Source organism: Diadema antillarum, unplaced genomic scaffold (genome assembly GCF_040938485.1).
Source record: "Diadema antillarum isolate AM-2024a unplaced genomic scaffold, OU_Dant_1.0 seq00000442_RagTag, whole genome shotgun sequence".
In the NCBI taxonomy this organism is placed as follows: domain Eukaryota; kingdom Metazoa; phylum Echinodermata; class Echinoidea; order Diadematoida; family Diadematidae; genus Diadema; species Diadema antillarum.
In genome coordinates, this window is record NW_027271417.1 from 2,092,179 (window position 1) to 2,110,924 (window position 18,746).

General features: G+C 43.9%; 1 protein-coding gene across 1 annotated transcript; it reads right to left on the reverse strand.

Moving 5' to 3' along the window:
* Nucleotides 1-3,455: 3,455 nt before the first annotated feature.
* On the reverse strand, nt 3,456-8,741 carry LOC139732694 (uncharacterized). Its single transcript, XM_071643549.1, has one exon. It carries the CDS (start codon nt 8,739-8,741, stop codon nt 3,456-3,458), a length of 5,286 nt encoding a protein of 1,761 aa, XP_071499650.1.
* Nucleotides 8,742-18,746: the final 10,005 nt, after the last annotated feature.

Consider the following 18,746-nt stretch of genomic DNA (forward strand, 5'->3'; position numbering starts at 1 on the left):
CCTTACATACAGTGATCTGTGTTACGCTATTACATTGGCTTATTACATTGAACATTACATCTGAATCGGGCAAATAAAAGAAAAAGAAGAATTGTACTTTTCCTTAGGAAGGAATTACGAAACATTATACTAATGATTTCTTATGAACACAATCCTAAACAGTTTCATTTCAGCTTTGGCATCAATCCAAGGTAAAACCAAGGTAAAATTCAGCCATCATGTGTTTGTTTGACCAGCCCATCCCCCCCCCCCCCCCCCCCCCCCGCGTTCTGCGGTTTTTTACATATACGGTATGAGAAATACAATCGGACTTTTCGCATTGATAACTTTCAAAAATGATTACACAATCGAAATGCAATTTCAGGGTATATTAACATGTTACCTACGTCTTGCCGAAAACCCCAGTGAATATGTTTCCGTGTCCACGAAAAGAAAAGAAAAGAGAAAAAGATGTGGATATTTGTAATGGGTCCGGTTTTTCTCCTTTTTTTTTCTAATTTTAGCCCTTTGATGCTCTTGGCATCCATTATGAATGAAAATGTTTTTGTAGCTGCTGGTTATTGCTACTGACTCTTATATGCTGTAATGTATGATACCCGGGCACCTTGTGTAATCTTGGGTTGGCTCTTTCTTATCACGCCACTCTTCCGCCGATCCGTCTCCCGATTTCCACTTCCATTCACACTTCATCATCCGATCATCACACACACTGATGCTCTGTACACTTGCGCTGCTCTGGCACGGTACGGTACTCACAAACTTGCAGCGAATCACAATCAAGTAACTGTGCTGTGGTATTGTCCACTGTGTTCTTTAATGCATCGTTTCATGTCTGACTCACTATTTTCTACACTTGGACACTTGAGACACGATCGAGCATCAATGAAGGTCAACACGATGAATTCTTCACTGCCTGTCTGTTCTACATCCTTACATGATTACCGAGCAGAAAAGGTGAAAAGGTGGAAAAGCGGTACAAAGTGGGAAAAGCAGAAGAAGCAGATTGACAGATTGTGCGCCTCCCCCGGGTCACAATCACAGCATCCCTCACTCGTTTCTATCAGCCAAGTCCTCTCTTCTCTTTATATGTACTGCCTATTATACTAGTAAGATGCATTTTTAGATTCGACCACAAGGTGGCGCTATTCCTGTTAAATCGGCAGTAACATTCCGGCCCCTTAATCTTCAACACGCTCGCCGGTGAAAATTATCTCTTTCTGTTTCCTTGAAACCATGGTAAACCATGCACTATCTGTGCTTAAGAAACTTCACTTAGGTTTCTACACAACACTTCAATGTTCTAGTAACAAAATCAAATACGAACAGATGGTTATCTACCATGCATACATTTTAGTATGAAACAAACTAGAACAATTAATAATGTAAAACACATAACCCAATGCTCCTTTGAGTTTGGCACTTTAAACTGTTCTGACTGATGAGCATCCTACTCAACTCAATACAAGGCATGTATTTACTCAAGGCACTTGCACCTCCTGCTGCTCTTTCTACTAGAATCAATCGTCAAATGATTGAAATCACAATTTCTCTGAGTTTAGCTTTTGTGTTTCAGAGCGTGTTTCTATACAATGTACACGACCAACCTTAAATGCACAAATCCTTTGAAACTCAGCTTGTCACTCTACAACTAGGAACAATTTCTAATGCAACAAATATACGGAATACCAGATAACATGTTTGTCCATAACAACAAACCACCTTTGTTCAAATACAAAAACTTTCATTATGCATTTAAATCCTCCTTTGGCGTTTTTAAACCTTTAACTGATTCTCTTCTACCAACACCTGTCAACACCAAATCTACAAACATTATCACCTGATGAACATATTTGCATACACTATTCACTATTAATAGCATTTACATTGTATGTACCATGTTGTACCTCAATGATAGCATAAAGCAAACAACATCAGAACAACAAATCACCACTTGGTTTTGTCTGATTCTGAAACAATAAAATATACCTTGATAGTATACCACTGCTTCTATCTCTCTTGTTCTGACTTTGTGATCTCACAAAATCCATGTTTACTCTGATCTTATACTAAAAAACTACAACAACTCCCCATAAAATGAGAATACAATGCAATACACTTGCAATTACAAAGTGCACTTTTGTCTTCACACTTTTCCCAAATTAACTACACCAAAACCAATGGTTTACATACCAAATTCTATGGTTAACACCTTGAATGATTTGGGAATATTTCTCTTTGTACATCTGTACCAAACTTCTTATGTTCCATCTTGAATCTTGAGTCAAATTTATGTCTGCACAGCATAACATAAAAACATAATATCATACACTTTAATTTACAGTATCCTATAAACTGTTCCATTATGTCATAAAGCATTACACCAAGTGACTCACACACTGAAGTGAGCATAGACCAAACAAAATCTATCCAACTTTTAGACATATTACTGGGAGTCTCTTTGTCAAAAACTCAAACTTTCAGTTTGCTTCTGAACTGAATATGTTCACTGCTACAGCTGTATAACATATAATGTGTACATGAAATACTCTAATCTCATATACCACTTTTGGCAAATTATTACTCTTCACCTAAAAAGCAAATTACCACTGGAGCTATATTTTCTTGATGTCATCTCCAAAAGCACACATACTTTAACACATCCATATGATGCAATATCATGAGGTATATCCACTAGTCAAAGAAATATTCTTCTTTTAAGCATCAAAGCATGTTTCTAGTGGTCAACTGGTGTAGCACTCCTTTTCATAATCACCTTGTGACTCAAAATGCAATACAAACGTGTAACAAATAACACAACTGCCTTTACCTTGTGTTACACACCAGAATTTTCTCTGTTATGAGTGGATCATTGTATGTCTGACCACTGTTATTTTAGCTTAAACACAACAAATGCAACCATTTACATTCATACTCTTCATGCAACTGTGGCCATGAAGTCCAATATCGCTTGAAGCTTATACAGTCAGCTTGTTACAGTCTCTGTCTGTATATCTAATATGTCCAATTTTCTTCAAGTTCCATATTTGTTGCTTTCACATATGTTCAGTGTGCGTCACACGGTTCGGAGTGTCCTTATCATGCACTTGAGCAAACTTTGCTGAATGCGAGATGGCACATACCCGGTGATCACAAAATCATGGTGAACTAAAAATGTGGCGGCGCTTGGCTCGCACCACAGCTACTACACATTTGCTAATACATTTGAAGCAAGCTACCATGTTCACACTATTCCAACACGCGATTCACAAATTGTTGTGCTGCATAACTGATCCTGCTGCATACACGCTCCATGTAAACGTCATGCTATCCTGCTTGATGCTCCAAAACATACAGCTGTGGTCCAACTTCCATATCAAATCTATTTGTGGCGGCGCTTGGCTCGCACCACATCATAAGCACAAAATAATTCACAAAATTCAGGATCCCACAACTAATTACACATCTCCTTCCAGCAAAAGGCACAACTTGCTGATAGGCCGCGTATAAGCACCCAACTTTGTCTTCACTTCTACGCTGCGAACGTAGCCCTCAGCATCTGGTAGTGTGCGTGTCACTCTCCCCAGCAACCAGGTGTTTCGTGGCAATGTCTGGTCCACCAGCAGCACCAAGTCACCAACCTGGAGATTGCGTTGTGGTTCCACCCACTTCTGCCTCTGCTGCAACTGGGGAAGATATTCTTTCGTCCATCTGCGCCAGAACAGATCTGACATGTACTGCACCTGACGCCATCTTCGTCTGGCATACACATCAGTCTCTCGGGTCACCGTTGGTGGTAGTTGTGGTTGTGACTTCATTAGAAGCAGATGGTTTGGAGTTAATGCTTCTAAATCAGTCGGGTCATCTGACACCTTGGTAATGGGTCTCCCATTAATGATGGCTTCTGCTTCGCAAAGGAGTGTCTGCAAACCTTCGTCATCTAGTGTTTGCTGCTTTACAAGGTTAAACAGCAACTCTCTCACTGTGCGTATCTGTCGTTCCCAGACGCCGCCATGATGTGAGCCCCCGGGAGGATTGAAGCTCCACTGTATGTTGTGTTGCAGCAGTGCATCGTTGATCTGTGCTTGATTCCATGCATCTATCTCTCGTTTCAGTTCTCTTTTTGCTCCGACCAGATTAGTGCCATTGTCAGATCTCATTACTTGCACTGCACCTCTCCGTGCAATGAACCTTCTAATGGCTGCGATGCATGAATCTGTACTGAGACTGTCAGCCTTCTCGATATGCACTGCTCTGACTGCAAGGCATGTGAACATCACACCATATCTTTTCACAACTGAACGTCCTCTCTTCACATCCAGTGGGCCAAAGAAATCGACTCCTACCCTTGTGAATGGAGGATCATCGGGCTTGATTCTGTCAGCTGGTAAGTCTGCCATCTTCTGCTTAAGAACCTTTGCTCGGTTACGTCTGCATTGGATACAGCTCCCCGTTATCTTCCGGACGGCAGAATTTGCACTTGGCATCCAGTAGTTCTGGTGAAGTCGAGCTAGTACATAGTTTCTCCCACTGTGCCCTGACATCTTGTGTATGTGTTCTAGGATCAACTTTGACACATGACTCTTCTTAGGGAGAATTACAGGATGTTTCACATTCATGGGAAGTGAACCTCGACTCAGCCTTCCTCCAACTCTCAGCAGGCCCTCATCCAGCTCTGGGTCAAGTCTATAGATAGGACTTGCTCTTTTCACCCTTGTTTTCCCTTCTCCTTTACTTGCTGTTTGAATTGAGCCTTCGTTCTGTAGTCCCTCAATTTCACATGGGAATGCTTCACTCTGGGCAAAACCCACAATCTTTGCTTCTGCAGCTTGCATTTCCTGAAGTGTCAGTCTCCCTTTCAGGGATTCATCTTGAGAAGTGGTCTGCTCCTTCTTCTGACTCATCCATTTCTCAAATCGCCTCAACCAGCACACTGCCCTTTTCAGTCTCATCCAGTCTGAGTAGTGATGGATAAGTTTGCTTGTGGGATTTGAAGTTTCCTCTTTGGTCACTTCCGTGGCAAGGCATGTTTTCTTCAATTCCAATTCAACATGCAGATTGCTTGGTGAGACTTCACTTCTTGTCAGCCACTCCTCATCTGGTGTTTGGAGGAACTCTGGGCCTTCCTTCCAGACATCTGACTGCAGAAACTTATCCGCTTCGATTCCTCTTGAACACATGTCGGCAGGATTAAGTGAAGACTCCACATACCTCCACTGGTTTGGTTTGGATCCATCTCGAATCACTGCCACCCTGTTCGCTACGAATGTCTTGAATCGTGACGTGTCATTACTTACGTAGCCAAGAACAGTCATACTATCAGTCCAGAAGAAGGTCTCATCTACCAAGATGTCGAGCTCTTGCTTGATCATGTGGTCAACCCTGACCGCTACAGTTGCTGCTGTCAATTCCATTCTAGGAATAGATACCTCCTTCAGTGGTGCAACTCTAGCTTTGCTCGTCACAAACTTCATTTGTACTCTTTCTGCATTTTTCCATCGCAGATATGTGACGCTGCCATAGCCTTTTTCACTGGCATCACAGAAATGATGCAGGGTGACTGACTCTGGCTCAAAATCTGGCGGTTTCAAGCATCTTTCCATCTTGAACTCCATCAGCCTTGGTAGTTCGGTCTTCCAGGTGTGCCATTTCCTCTGCAAGTCCGGCGGAATCTTGGCATCCCAGCCCAACCAAGATCTACACAGCACTTGGAGCAACTGTTTGGCTGGCAACACAACTGGTGCTACACATCCTATGGGATCATACACAGAGCTCACAGTGGATAAAATCCCTCTTCTTGTTTCAGGTTTGTCCTTCAGATTGATCGTCACACCCAGCGTATCTTCATTTGTAGACCACACAATACCCAGCGCCTTCTCAGTGATCTCATTCTTGACATCTAAGCTCAAGTCTCGAACACTCTTTGCTCTTTCCTCCACTGGGATCTTGGCTAGCACCTCTGGCTCATTGCATAGCCACTTCGTCAGACGAAATCCCCTTCCTCTACAGATCTCTGTCAAGTCTGACACCAATTTCTCAGCCTCCTGTACACTCTGCGTTGAACACAAACAGTCATCGACGTAGAAGTTTCGATGCACAGTACGAATGACCTCATCTGAGAAGCTACCTGTCTGGTCCTGTGCTGCTCTTTTCAAGGCAAAGTTGGCACATGATGGTGATGATACAGCACCGAAGACGTGTACCTTCATTCTGTGCTCTGTCAAAGGTTGCTCAATGTCGCCGTTCTCCCACCACAGAAATCTCAACATGTCTCTGTCTCTTTTAGGTACACGGATCTGTGAGAACATGCCCTCTATGTCTGCTTGCATTGCCACTCTGTCTTGACGAAACCTGGTCAATACTCCAAACAACTTGTTCGCAAGATCCGGCCCCTGTAGCAGCTCCCTATTGAGAGAGAAGTCTCCATACTCAGCTGAGCAATCAAAGACGACCCGCAGCTTCCCTTTTTGAGGATGTACCACACCATGATGGGGAAGATACCACACTCTTCCATCAATTCTTTGTATTTCTTCCTCAGGTACTTTCTCCATGTACTCTTTCTTCATCATGGAGTCTACAAAGTCAGTGTATTCCCTTTTGAAGTCTGCTTGTCGTTCAAACCTTCTCTTCAAATGGCCTGCTCGCTGCATTGCTTGAAGTTTGTTATTCGGCAACTTCACATCATCTCTACGGAAGGGAAGAGCTATTTCATAATGACCATCTTCCAGCTTCATTGACTGCTCTACCTTCTTGATGAAGATCAAGTCTTCCTGTGACGTCTCTTCCTTGTCATCAATTATCCTTTCATTGAAATCTTGATTGAACAGCCTCTCAAACTGCTGGTCAATGTCAGCCTTAGCCTTCACTCTGTGAGACTGGATTTTGTTTCCTTTAGCTCCATCCCTTGATACACCGTACACCAGCCATCCAAGAACTGTTCTGCATGCAAAGGGCCCATTTGGAACTTCACTGCTTATCACCTCTACTGGCTCCATTGCCCTCGGAACATTGCTTCCTATTAGCAATCCCACATGCGCCTCTTCTGCTAAGGAAGGCATTTCGATGTTCTGCAGATAGCGCCACTTCCGCACATCCTCTTGCCTAGGAATGTCTTCCTTGTCTACTGGTATGTACTGTTGTGAGTAAACTTCTGGCAGTCGTATGATGTTGTGTCCCTGCACATCCATAACCTCTAAGTCTCTCAACACTTGGCTGGTCGTAATCTTTTCGTCTGTCATGGTAGACATGTGGAGGTTGATCGTCTTGCCTTGCACATTCAACGTTGTTGCCAGCTTTTCTGTGCAGAAGACCGCGTTACTGCCAGAGTCGATGAACGCATATGTCTCTGTGCACACACCTGTCCTTTGTGAGCGTACTCTGACAGGCACAATGCCTGGCAAGGTGTCATTTCCTGGTGAACTTGTGTTTAAGCTGCACTTAATTGCGTTTGATGCCACCGCTTGATTTTTGTTCTCACTATTCTGTTGTGGCTGCTGCGTAATAGTGGCAGAAGCCTCTGGTTCTATAGCTTGCTGCTGAGTGCCAGCCGAGTTGTTCTCCCTTTTAGGTTGATCCACCTTAAACTCCCTATGCAGCAGTGTTGGGTGTAGTTTGCTACAAATGCTGCACTTCAATCTCCTCTTGCAATTTCTTGCAAAGTGGGCAGCACCTTGAAGACAGCTGAAGCACAGACCTTCTTTTTTGCAAAATGACAGGCGGTCTTCATATGGCTTGGATGCGAGCACTGTGCAATCAGCCAGAGTATGTGTCCCTCTGCTGCAGAACAAACACACTTCCTTCTTGCTCTCTGCTTTTGCTGCAGGCATCGCCGATGTGCTGAAACTTGATTTGCCTGCACTTGCAGACACCTTGCCTGTGCCTACGAATTTTGCTGGTGGTTTAGCCTGGTACTTCAGATTCCCATACACCGGATTCGTTGCAATCCTTGCTTGCTTGGCGATGAATGACACCACATCATCGAAGGTTATGTTGCCTTGCTTCTCCTCTTGGATGTCATCTGCTCGATTTCTCCATTTATCCCTCAGCTTGTATGGGAGCTTTCCAATGATCAGCCTTATGTTGTGAGAGTGGTTGACCTCTGACTCCATGTTGAGGTCCCTGGCAAGATTGTGCAGCTCAGTTACAAAAATCGAGAAGCGATGGAGTTCTTCTCCATCTTCTGGTTGGTTGTCAGGCCATTGCACTGCTTTCATCATCATTGTCTCTACGATGAGCTGCCTATTGCCAAATTTCTTTCGTAGCAAATCCTTCGCCTTTCTGTAGGCCACAGTCTGGTCTTGGCCGTACATGCAGCTTTTCACGATGGCATTGGCTTCCCCCAATGTGTATTGGTCCAAATAATACAGCCGATCCGAGTCACTGCAAGTCTTAGCTTCGATGGTATGTTCGAATGCTCGCACGAAGGAGTGGTAATGTAGTGGGTCTCCTGTGAATGGTTTCACCTGCTTTTGTGGCAGAGAGGCCTTCATGTTTTGCTCAACGAGCATCCTCATCAGCTGATTCTGTTGCTGTAGAAATGACAACATTGCTGCATTTTCTATTCCTGCAGCACCAGCTGGTGCTGACATTTCCTCACGTGTGTTTCCATTTGCATGCATATTAGGCGGTTGCATTCTTGAAAAGCCTATATCTAAGCTCTCTGGTGTCCTGAGTGGACTTGATGGTTGAGGCATGTATGGGTCTTGATGATACATTGGATAATCATCCGACGTCTGCTCATCCATCTTTACAAATGGCTATCTGAAGTCACTTTGCTCCCAAATAAGCAAACGTGAACTAAACCTTGAAACTTGCTGCTTGCTTCCAGCCTGTTTCACTCTTAGTCCTGGTACTGCTTCATCAAGTCTTATCCAAAACTTGTTTAATCCTGGCCTTGCATTTACACTGTAATGTTTGCAAGTAACGTCCTTCAGGATTTCTGTAGTCCTGGCCTTGCTTGAAATATCATCCAAGACTATGCTGCTTTGGTCCTCCAACTCCTTTCAATACTAGACTGCCGACTGTAGATCTAGTCCAAGCTGGCTTCCAGTTGTAGTCCTACTGGTACCAAAGCAATTTGTGTACTGTATTAGTCCTATCCTTGCTTGTGACTACTCGTAAGCTGTAGAGTTCTAGATCCTTTGTTACAAGGCTCTACAGCTAATTGGTCCTCCAACACTAAGATCCAGACGGTCCAGATGTAGATCTAGTCCATACTGCCATGAAGTTGTAAGAGTAAGACCACCTTCTATATCCAATTGCAGTCATTATCCGGTTCGGACTGGGTTTAACAGTACTCTCACACTAAATATTATTATGTTAATAAGATCTACCAGACCTTTTCCCCTTTATCCTGGTCTTCTGGTCCAAGACTCTTCCACCATAGACTAGGTGCTAGTCAATGTGGCCTTGTTTCGACATCTATTTGCTAATAGTCTTGGCCTTTATACCTGCAGATCTGTTCCAAGACTTTTTAACTTTAGTACTTAGTCCTGGCCTTAGTTAAAGATCATCTGTTCCACGACTATCCTCAGTAGAGTCCTGGCCTTGTGTTTACTTAGATCTGTTCCAAGACTCCTTCGCTTTAGTACTTAGTGGTTTCTAGTCCTGGCCCTACTTGCAGATCTGTTCCACGACTATACTCAGTAAAGTCCTGGCCTTGTGTTTACTCAGATCTGTTCCAAGACTCCTTCACTTTAGCATTTAGTCCTGGCCTGTATACTTGCAGATCTGTTCCAAGACTCATTGTACTGTTGTAGTAACGGTAGTACTTACCGGCACTACTGGTGAGTTGCAACTGTAACTTGTCTTGTAGCTCAGTCAGTATGTCTTTCAATCAGGTTCCAGGTCACAACTGAGGGATGCGCGTACAGGCAATCCCTTTTATACCTCCCCTGTAGACAGGGGGGTTAGGGTGAAACCGCTAGGGGGCGCTACTACTACATTCCCCCCCGTTTTATAAAACAAGGGGCATAATAGGAAAAAAAAACAACCCCGGCCAAAATAAAGACCTAACTATAACCCCCAAATCCCGCACAACCGGGGATCTCGCAGAGCCCCACCCATGGGAATGCACAATCTGACCAGCCCTCGGGGGTCTGCCGAGGGCAGTTCAGCGGGCCACCGCCTAGGTCACTCATGTACTGAGTGGAGGTGCAAGGGACCGTTGATGTAGGGAGGGAGTAAAGACCCTATAGCCCCAACTAGCATTAAAAACAACACCTTAAAATAGGGGAAACACCCCTCTCATGGGATGACCTAAGTCCCAAAATATAAGACTGTTCCTATTACAAGGAACACCAATATACAAATAAAAACCGCCAAAAAAAACCTTCTTAAAACAAAGACGTGCGTAGACTGCAGCAGAAGCTTAGTTGGCGAACCATAACAAATATGTTGTTCTGGCCACCAAGACTCTCATAAAACCTTAATATGTGACCAAAATAAATTAAACACTTCCCTAGCCTAGCATCTGTTTTAAAAAATAAAACTGATAAACCGAAAATACCTTTAATTTTTTTTTTTCAAACAGATACCTAACCAAATCTTTCTTATCCTACAAAATCCTATACAAACTATACTTTATCCTTACGTGGGGGTCTGATCCTCCCATTAGGTTATAAAACTAATATCTAGTGGTGGCAGCCACCACTCTCTTTACAGGTATTGGGCTGTATCAGCTCCAAACGGGCATGGGTGTACTTCTTACACCCCAGAAAGGTGATGGGATCTTCCTCATTGCCTTTTAAACATACTCCTTCCTAGTGTCCTAACCACCAGGGAAGCTACTCGCCCAGCATACTGGGGAGCTATGCAGGGTAAACCCCTACCCGGAAGGTGTGATAAATCCACCTTCCACAATCACAGGATAAAGCATAGAGGTGGTTTATTACACCTCTGTTAACACCTTACAGGGGGGCGGCCCTGATATCTATGCCTATCCCATCCCTTTCACCTTACTGCATAAGTAGCGTGGGATACCACCAAGCATACCCTGGGTAAACTTAATCCCAAGATCTTTCTCTGGCTGGTGTATCACACCAGTAATCCTCTTCAAGGTGTTTGGAGGGATGATTGCGCGTTTCAACAAGCACACGCAAGAAGCTCGTCCATATGGTGACTGTTCACCATGCATCATTGGGATGCGAACATTCCCAATTTCCAGCCGTGAATGTTGTAGGTGCAGTATAATTCTATACTTACGGAGGAGATCTAACCCCAACAGCATTTCACCTTCAATAGGGGCCACATAAACCTCCGTTAAGAACTCACAACCCCCTAGCTTGATCCGAATGGGGTCTACAATCATACCTGGCATCCTCAAATCACGGCCATCTGCGGAAATAAACACATCCCTGATCTTTTGTGGACAAGGTTGTAACTTTTCATACACCTTGTGGGATATGATCGATATTTCCGCCGCAGTGTCCACCACTGCCTTTAGAGAGTGGTTACCTACCTTTATAGGTACTGCAAACAAGGGAATTGATCTCACCTTGCATACAGCCACCTCATCTAGGGGTGTTTGAGGGTCCAACTCCCTCAAGGGACTCACCCCACAGGATTTATCTCCATCTCTTGACTGACCTGTATTTCCTTTCTGACTAGAGGGTGCATCGCCTACCTGCTTTACTCCCTCTCTGTCTGGTGACAATATAGGAAATACTGGGATAAATTCAGGCTGGCTACTGCCATCCTCATCTCCAGCACTGTACTGGATATCAGTGGAAGGTTGGCCCTCAGTTGTGCAGGTCGGAGCAGGGCCTAATCCTCCGACCCCGAGGAGTTTGACTCCTCGGTTTTCCTGAGTGGCACCTTCTTGTTGTTAGGTCTGGACATATTTGGGCAGTTCCTTTCAACATGCCCTTCCTTTCCACAGTGGACGCAAAGGGGTTGCTGTCCTGGAGAGTTTGGAGCTCCCCCAGAATTACGGGGGTTCTGTCTCTCCACTTGTTGATTCAACTGTTTTCCTAAGGAGGACAAGTTGTCTAGCTTCCTTCCCATGGATCCCAGTATGTTTTCCATGGATGCTAGGCGATCCAACCTCTTACTCAGTCGCTCAACAGAGCCTTCTAAATTTGATAATCGGCGCTCCATTGTGGGCAAAGGTTGGCCATTTCGTGTACCTCCTTGACCTGAATGGAAGGGGGCATTTTCCACCCTACAGTCCTGGGCTTCTCCCTCATCTTCTGGGTTGAGGGCCATGGTCTTGACTTGGCGTGGCCTGCCATACACTGCTATACGGGAGTGTTGATACCACCGTAAGGCTTCCACTGCGTCGTCTACATTCAGGGGGTGTCGGTCAAGGGCATACCACCCTGCCTCCTTGTCAGTACACCCCTGGCATAGACGGAGTACCAGCTGTTGCTGCACCGCTCTCTCTGGGACTTCTGGAAATGCGCGACTAGCAAGTTCGTTCAAACGATCCGCCCATTCGCAGAGAGATTCCTCCGCGCTTTGGCTGGCAGTGCTGAACTCTAATTGCGCGGCCTCCACTGGCTCCTGACGATCGAACCGTTTTGCAAAGCGATAGACGACTTCGCAATATTTGAGCTCCGGCTCGCGACTAATCAGGAGCTCAAAGAAATTGCTAGCCTTGCCCAATAGGCACCAGCATAATTGATCCAAACGCTGGGCCGGGCTCCAGTTTCTCGCATTTGCGAAAGCCTCAAATTTGCGGCAAAACGCCCTCCAATTACCTGTTCCATCGAAGGTAAAAGTCTTTGGGGGGTATTCGTAACCCCAGTGGTGTGGTGGGTCCATCCCAGGCCTATCATTGGAGAAGTCATGGGAATCACTTCTCCTGGCAGAGCTAGGAGGGTACCCCTCCTGCCTACCCCGCTGGGTTTCATTGTAATCCCATTGCGATGCCCTGCCACCCATACGTGTGTATGAATGCTCTTTGGGTAGGGAGTGAATATTCTCCCTATCTCGGGAGTACTCCCTATCATTCCAACTCCTCCCTCTGGGAGCTCCACGTCGCTGAAACCTTTTCTGTCCGATTGCTACACCCTCAAATTCTTGGGAGTCGGAGGCAGAGGTGTCATGATCGAAAGCACCTTCATATGACTTCCCACATAGGGTGTCTTGTCGGGATCTATCTTGCTGCAATGAGCAGTGACTCAACTGCCCTGCATGGGAAGATGGGGTCTTCTCTGTTTGATCCTCCCTGGGGGGAGGATATACATCATGGGGGTACGGGGAAGTCCCCCAAGATTGGACTCCTCCCCTTGATGTCTCAATGAGATCAGCAGTCGCAGTGTCTGAAGGTAAAGACTCTTCAGGCTCTAACTGCGGACAGAACACAAATTTCGGGATGAGATCCTCGATCCCTGCAATGTCAGAGGACTCCAACAAGTCCTGAGTGACATTTCCATGCTCATTCCGGAGCTTCAAAATGTCATCGACTTGGGTTAACGACAATCCAAGACGTACAAACTCACTACGGGATAAATAATTAATGGGCATCGCCATGACTAACACTCATACAAACAACGTATTCCCTCAAAGAATTGTTTAAAAAAGGTACCAATAACTAAACTAAATCAACATATACTATGAAGAAAAGACCTTAAACATATACTCACTGGTACTAACCAATGATATACCAATTACCACAATCTGTAATTATCATAATCAGCAACACATCATTTAACACACAAACTATTACTCACTTTAGTTTTTACTACTCAAACACTCCCAAAATACTATTCAAAACAAACACCAGATACAATTGTAAACATATATGGCTACTAATTACGAACCTAAAATGGGAAATTACAATTCGTTTCTGTTGCCTGGTGACACTTGAAATATAATCACAGCTGTTCCGATCTCACTCCTCCCCTATTATCACAAAAATAGGGAGGTCACAGTAACAACTCAACTTGGGTAAGACTCAGGAGTCTAGGACCTACAAATATAAAACCAGAATAGAATATGGCAATGCTAGAGAAATAAATCTGTGCTTGCAGAAAAACAGATATTTATGAAAACACAATCTCTTTACGCTTTAAGTTACCATACAAACACAAAAACAGAAGCAAAACAATCAGTCACAATTAACTTTACCACCAGCACAAGTGAAAAGGACAACATGCAATCAATGTATGCGACACACTCCACGCACAGCAACAATACAGCACACGTCATAAGCAGTAGAAACTTGGCCCAAGTCAATTGTGGTTACGGATACAGAACTATTTTCGTATCTGCAAAACAATCCAAAATGACAGTAAAAGCATGAAGGTTTATACACTACCGATATTCAAAACACATAGTTATCCGGATAAACAAATCAAAAATGAACGGAGTAATGTATCAGATACAGTGTACTCACCGGAATGATGTCCTTCAGCACCGCAAAATGATGCAGACTGAATGAGCCAAATTGTAGCACCAGCCAGTCGAAGGACAGTCACACAAACAATTAAAATTTATTGTATAGACTGTTGCAATTCCGCACAGCAAAAGGAGAAATGCAATCCAATCCTCCTAAATAAAGGAGAAAATAATGACAGGCCCTCCTCACCAAAGAGGAGTGAATGGTGCCCACCAACTTCCTCCCTCCTTCCCAATCGAAAAGAAGGACGTAGCACTTCCTCACGTAAGGGGGGGGGGGGAATACCTCCCACAAAAGGTGGGGAAATGCAGACTTCCGCTGCCACTAACTAATCGCGGGGCAAAATACTCCCGCGAAAATAGAAAAACACGAACGTTCCACGAGTAAAGCAGCCTACCGAGAGGAGAGCACTGGAAAGGGCAAAATAGAGGTAGCAAGGAAAGTCAGAATGACAGTAGAAAATGAAAATGTCGACGCAACAAAGAAAGAAAGAATGAGCGCGACAATAGAAAACGCGATCGAGAAAGAAAGGAGATCGCGCTTCGAATCTCGCAGGTTGCGAAAAGTAGGAGAGCGCGACAGAGAAAACACGAAGAAAGAACACGAATAGCCGCTCTATACGAATATACACTGAAAGGGGAACGCGATGCCAGAGAGGTCCAGCACAACAGGCGCGCAGCTCACCGCAGGGAAATACCCTCCCTCCTTACACACGATGGACGTGGAGAACTGTGCACGCCAGAGCCTGAACACAATGGAAGCTTTGACAGAACGGCTAGCGAGTGCAGTGAATACACACCGTACACACGAGCTATCCGGCAACGCTATCGCGCGAAATATCAGGCAAGTTAAAACTCGCCTGAACTGGGACACACAGGTATACACAGGGATACAACACGAACGAATACAGTGATATCACGCAACGAATGGGGCAAGGGAGGTCCACCTACCCAAGCCACCGAGACACACGTGTGGAACGAAACACGTGAAACAAATATGACAAATGTAGATCTAGCACGCAGACGACCACCACGCAATACACGTAACGCGTAGAGGTCTATACAGGGCTAGACCGAGATCTAGACCTGGACCACGTTTAAAAAGAAAAACGCACCACGCAAACAATGACACTCGCACTCACAAGCTGAAATCACGCCGAAGAATAATTTCAGCAAACACCATCGACAGTCAAACTAACAAACGAAATACGCTTGCAACTAGAACAATCAGAAAAGATGATATTTCAATGAATTTGGAGCTCCCTGAATACAGGTGGGCCTGGTCTAGTGCAAGATGTTACAAATCACACACTGTCACTCAAACAATCAACACACTCCTCCTCCCCAACAAACAAAATTACCAATGAAAACGATTACACCAAGACAATTAGACAAAACAAGCACAAGACAAATTACACTACAGGAACAATCGACAAACGTGGACACCGCCAAGCTCCCTCGCGCTGCCAAGAGCTCTCGCCTCGGCTCCGTCGCATGTGCTCCACCCTTCGCGTATCGGTGCGGTATAGGAGTGCAACGCCTGTTGGCGAAAATAATAGCGGCAGCGGAGTCAGCTTAAATTGCGGCTCTATGTCCACGAAAACAATGGCACAGGAAGTAGGACAATTGTCCGTGACGCCACTGTTGTAGTAACGGTAGTACTTACCGGCACTACTGGTGAGTTGCAACTGTAACTTGTCTTGTAGCTCAGTCAGTATGTCTTTCAATCAGGTTCCAGGTCACAACTGAGGGATGCGCGTACAGGCAATCCCTTTTATACCTCCCCTGTAGACAGGGGGGTTAGGGTGAAACCGCTAGGGGGCGCTACTACTACAGTACTTTAAGTACTTAGATCTAGTCCTGGCCTTAAGTAGACCTACTAGCAGTAGCAGATCTGTTCCAAGACTCCTTCGTAGAGACTAACGTTAGAGTACTTAGTCCTGGCCTTTCTTGCAGATCCGTTCCAAGACTCCTTCACTTTAATACTTAGTCCTGGCCTTATTGCAGATCTGTTCCAAGACACTGTCACTTTAACGTTAGTACCGATTGCAGGTACTAGACTAGTCCTGGCCTTACATTGAAAGAGTTAGACTTTCTTTCCTTTCATCATTCATATTCCAAGACTAAATCTAGATGTCTAACTACTGAACTAGCCATACTTGTACTTGGTAGGACTGGTTTAATTACTTCACTGTATCCACTGAAGTCGCCTCTGTTCCAGTTCATGTTGAGACTCACTGTTTCCACCCAATCAGTTCTGTCACTACACAGTCTCATTCTCCAAACGAGGCAATCTTTCAACTGAAATGTAGCTGCTGGTTATTGCTACTGACTCATATATGCTGTAATGTATGATACCCGGGCACCTTGTGTAATCTTGGGTTGGCTCTTTCTTATCACGCCACTCTTCCGCCGATCCGTCTCCCGATTTCCACTTCCATTCACACTTCATCATCCGATCATCACACACACTGATGCTCTGTACACTTGCGCTGCTCTGGCACGGTACGGTACTCACAAACTTGCAGCGAATCACAATCAAGTAACTGTGCTGTGGTATTGTCCACTGTGTTCTTTAATGCATCGTTTCACGTCTGACTCACTATTTTCTACACTTGGACACTTGAGACACGATCGAGCATCAATGAAGGTCAACACGATGAATTCTTCACTGCCTGTCTGTTCTACATCCTTACATGATTACCGAGCAGAAAAGGTGAAAAGGTGGAAAAGCGGTACAAAGTGGGAAAAGCAGAAGAAGCAGATTGACAGATTGTGCGCCTCCCCCGGGTCACAATCACAGCATCCCTCACTCGTTTCTATCAGCCAAGTCCTCTCTTCTCTTTACATACTGCCTATTATACTAGTAAGATGCATTTTTAGATTCGACCACAAGGTGGCGCTATTCCTGTTAAATCGGCAGTAACAGTTTTGCTCATAACTTTCAGGGCAGCTAAACAAATTAATTCAAATTTTGTGTATATAGATATAATGTCAATACGGAAGTATATACATATGCAAAAATGAAAACATTGTTGTTCATGAACATCTCGATGTAAAAAACAAAACAAAAGAAAACCAAACAGAAAAACAAACAGAAGGAAGAGCTCAATCTAGTTTCTACCAACATTTGGAAAACTCGGGGATCAGCTTTCTGTTTGATGCTATTCATTGTTCATTTCTTTAGTTGGAAATGATCGGAACAAGCTGTCTCTTTTTCAAGAGGTATTTTGTGCGAGAATACCGCAGTGAACAACTTGTTATTTGTAAGGCGTGAACACAAGGGCAATATGTTTCCTTTGAAAACTTGGAGGGAAGGGACTTCTGAAATGCTTTTCAAAGGTCCCAATTTCTCTGTGACCACTGAAGCAAATTGACTCAAAGAGGTTTTCTTCAAGATGTAGGTAATAACATTAGTTATGATTTCATATCTTGGTTAGATCGTTGCAGAAATCCACCTTTTCTTTTTCTTCTTCTTCTTCTTCTTTTTTTGACATACAGTACATGCTAAAATGCCATACATCAGATTATAACTCAAGGTAAGTTGTTAGCAAATCTACTAACATAGATAAGAATAATGTAAAAGGCAGAGTAAAACATTTCAGATAAATTATGATTTTGACTGATTTCAGTATAAATTTTGAGACATGAAAGACTTGGGCTCCAGATTCTACATATATAGACTGATATTATATTCAGAGTGTTTAGTAAAATGATAAAAAGTCGTACTGTTCTGGTATTTACAAGAAAATGCATCAAAATTGCAAATACATATAGTTTCGGATAAATGAGATTGGATAGTACGGCACAAAGAAAGTGAGACAACTCTAAAGGGATGATACATCAGCTACAGTGATATTCCTCGAGTTGCATATACTGACACGCGTAATTCTTTTTATGCGAATTACTGACACCTCACACAAAAGCAGGAATACAAAACCCTTACCAGTCTCGTTCATATAAAATTGAGAAACATGTAAATCGGTAACTTCGAATAAAGTACACATAATTCGTATTTCGACTAGCAGGCATATCACTATATACGACGTGATGTTCATCATTTGTTGACCTTTAAAGATAATGCCCGCAACAGGATCTTATCTTGAGGTAGTCTCTTTTGCTAATCGTGCAGACTGAAAAAAAAAAAAACTTTAGATAATAAAGCCATCACAACACAAAGCTTCACTTTACGTTTCGCAGGTGATGACAGTTATCCAAGAAAGTTGTCCTCCTCCAGTTATCTCATGAATGCCTGTATGTTATAAATCTTGTTTTGTGTATTTACGCGAAAAAAAAAACTTAACGTAATTTAGATGTTTTACTGCACAATGCAGATTCCGAGAATGAGGCTGAAAATAATGTGTAAATTTTGTTTCCCGTGAATAACAAAGATTTGGACTTACAATGTT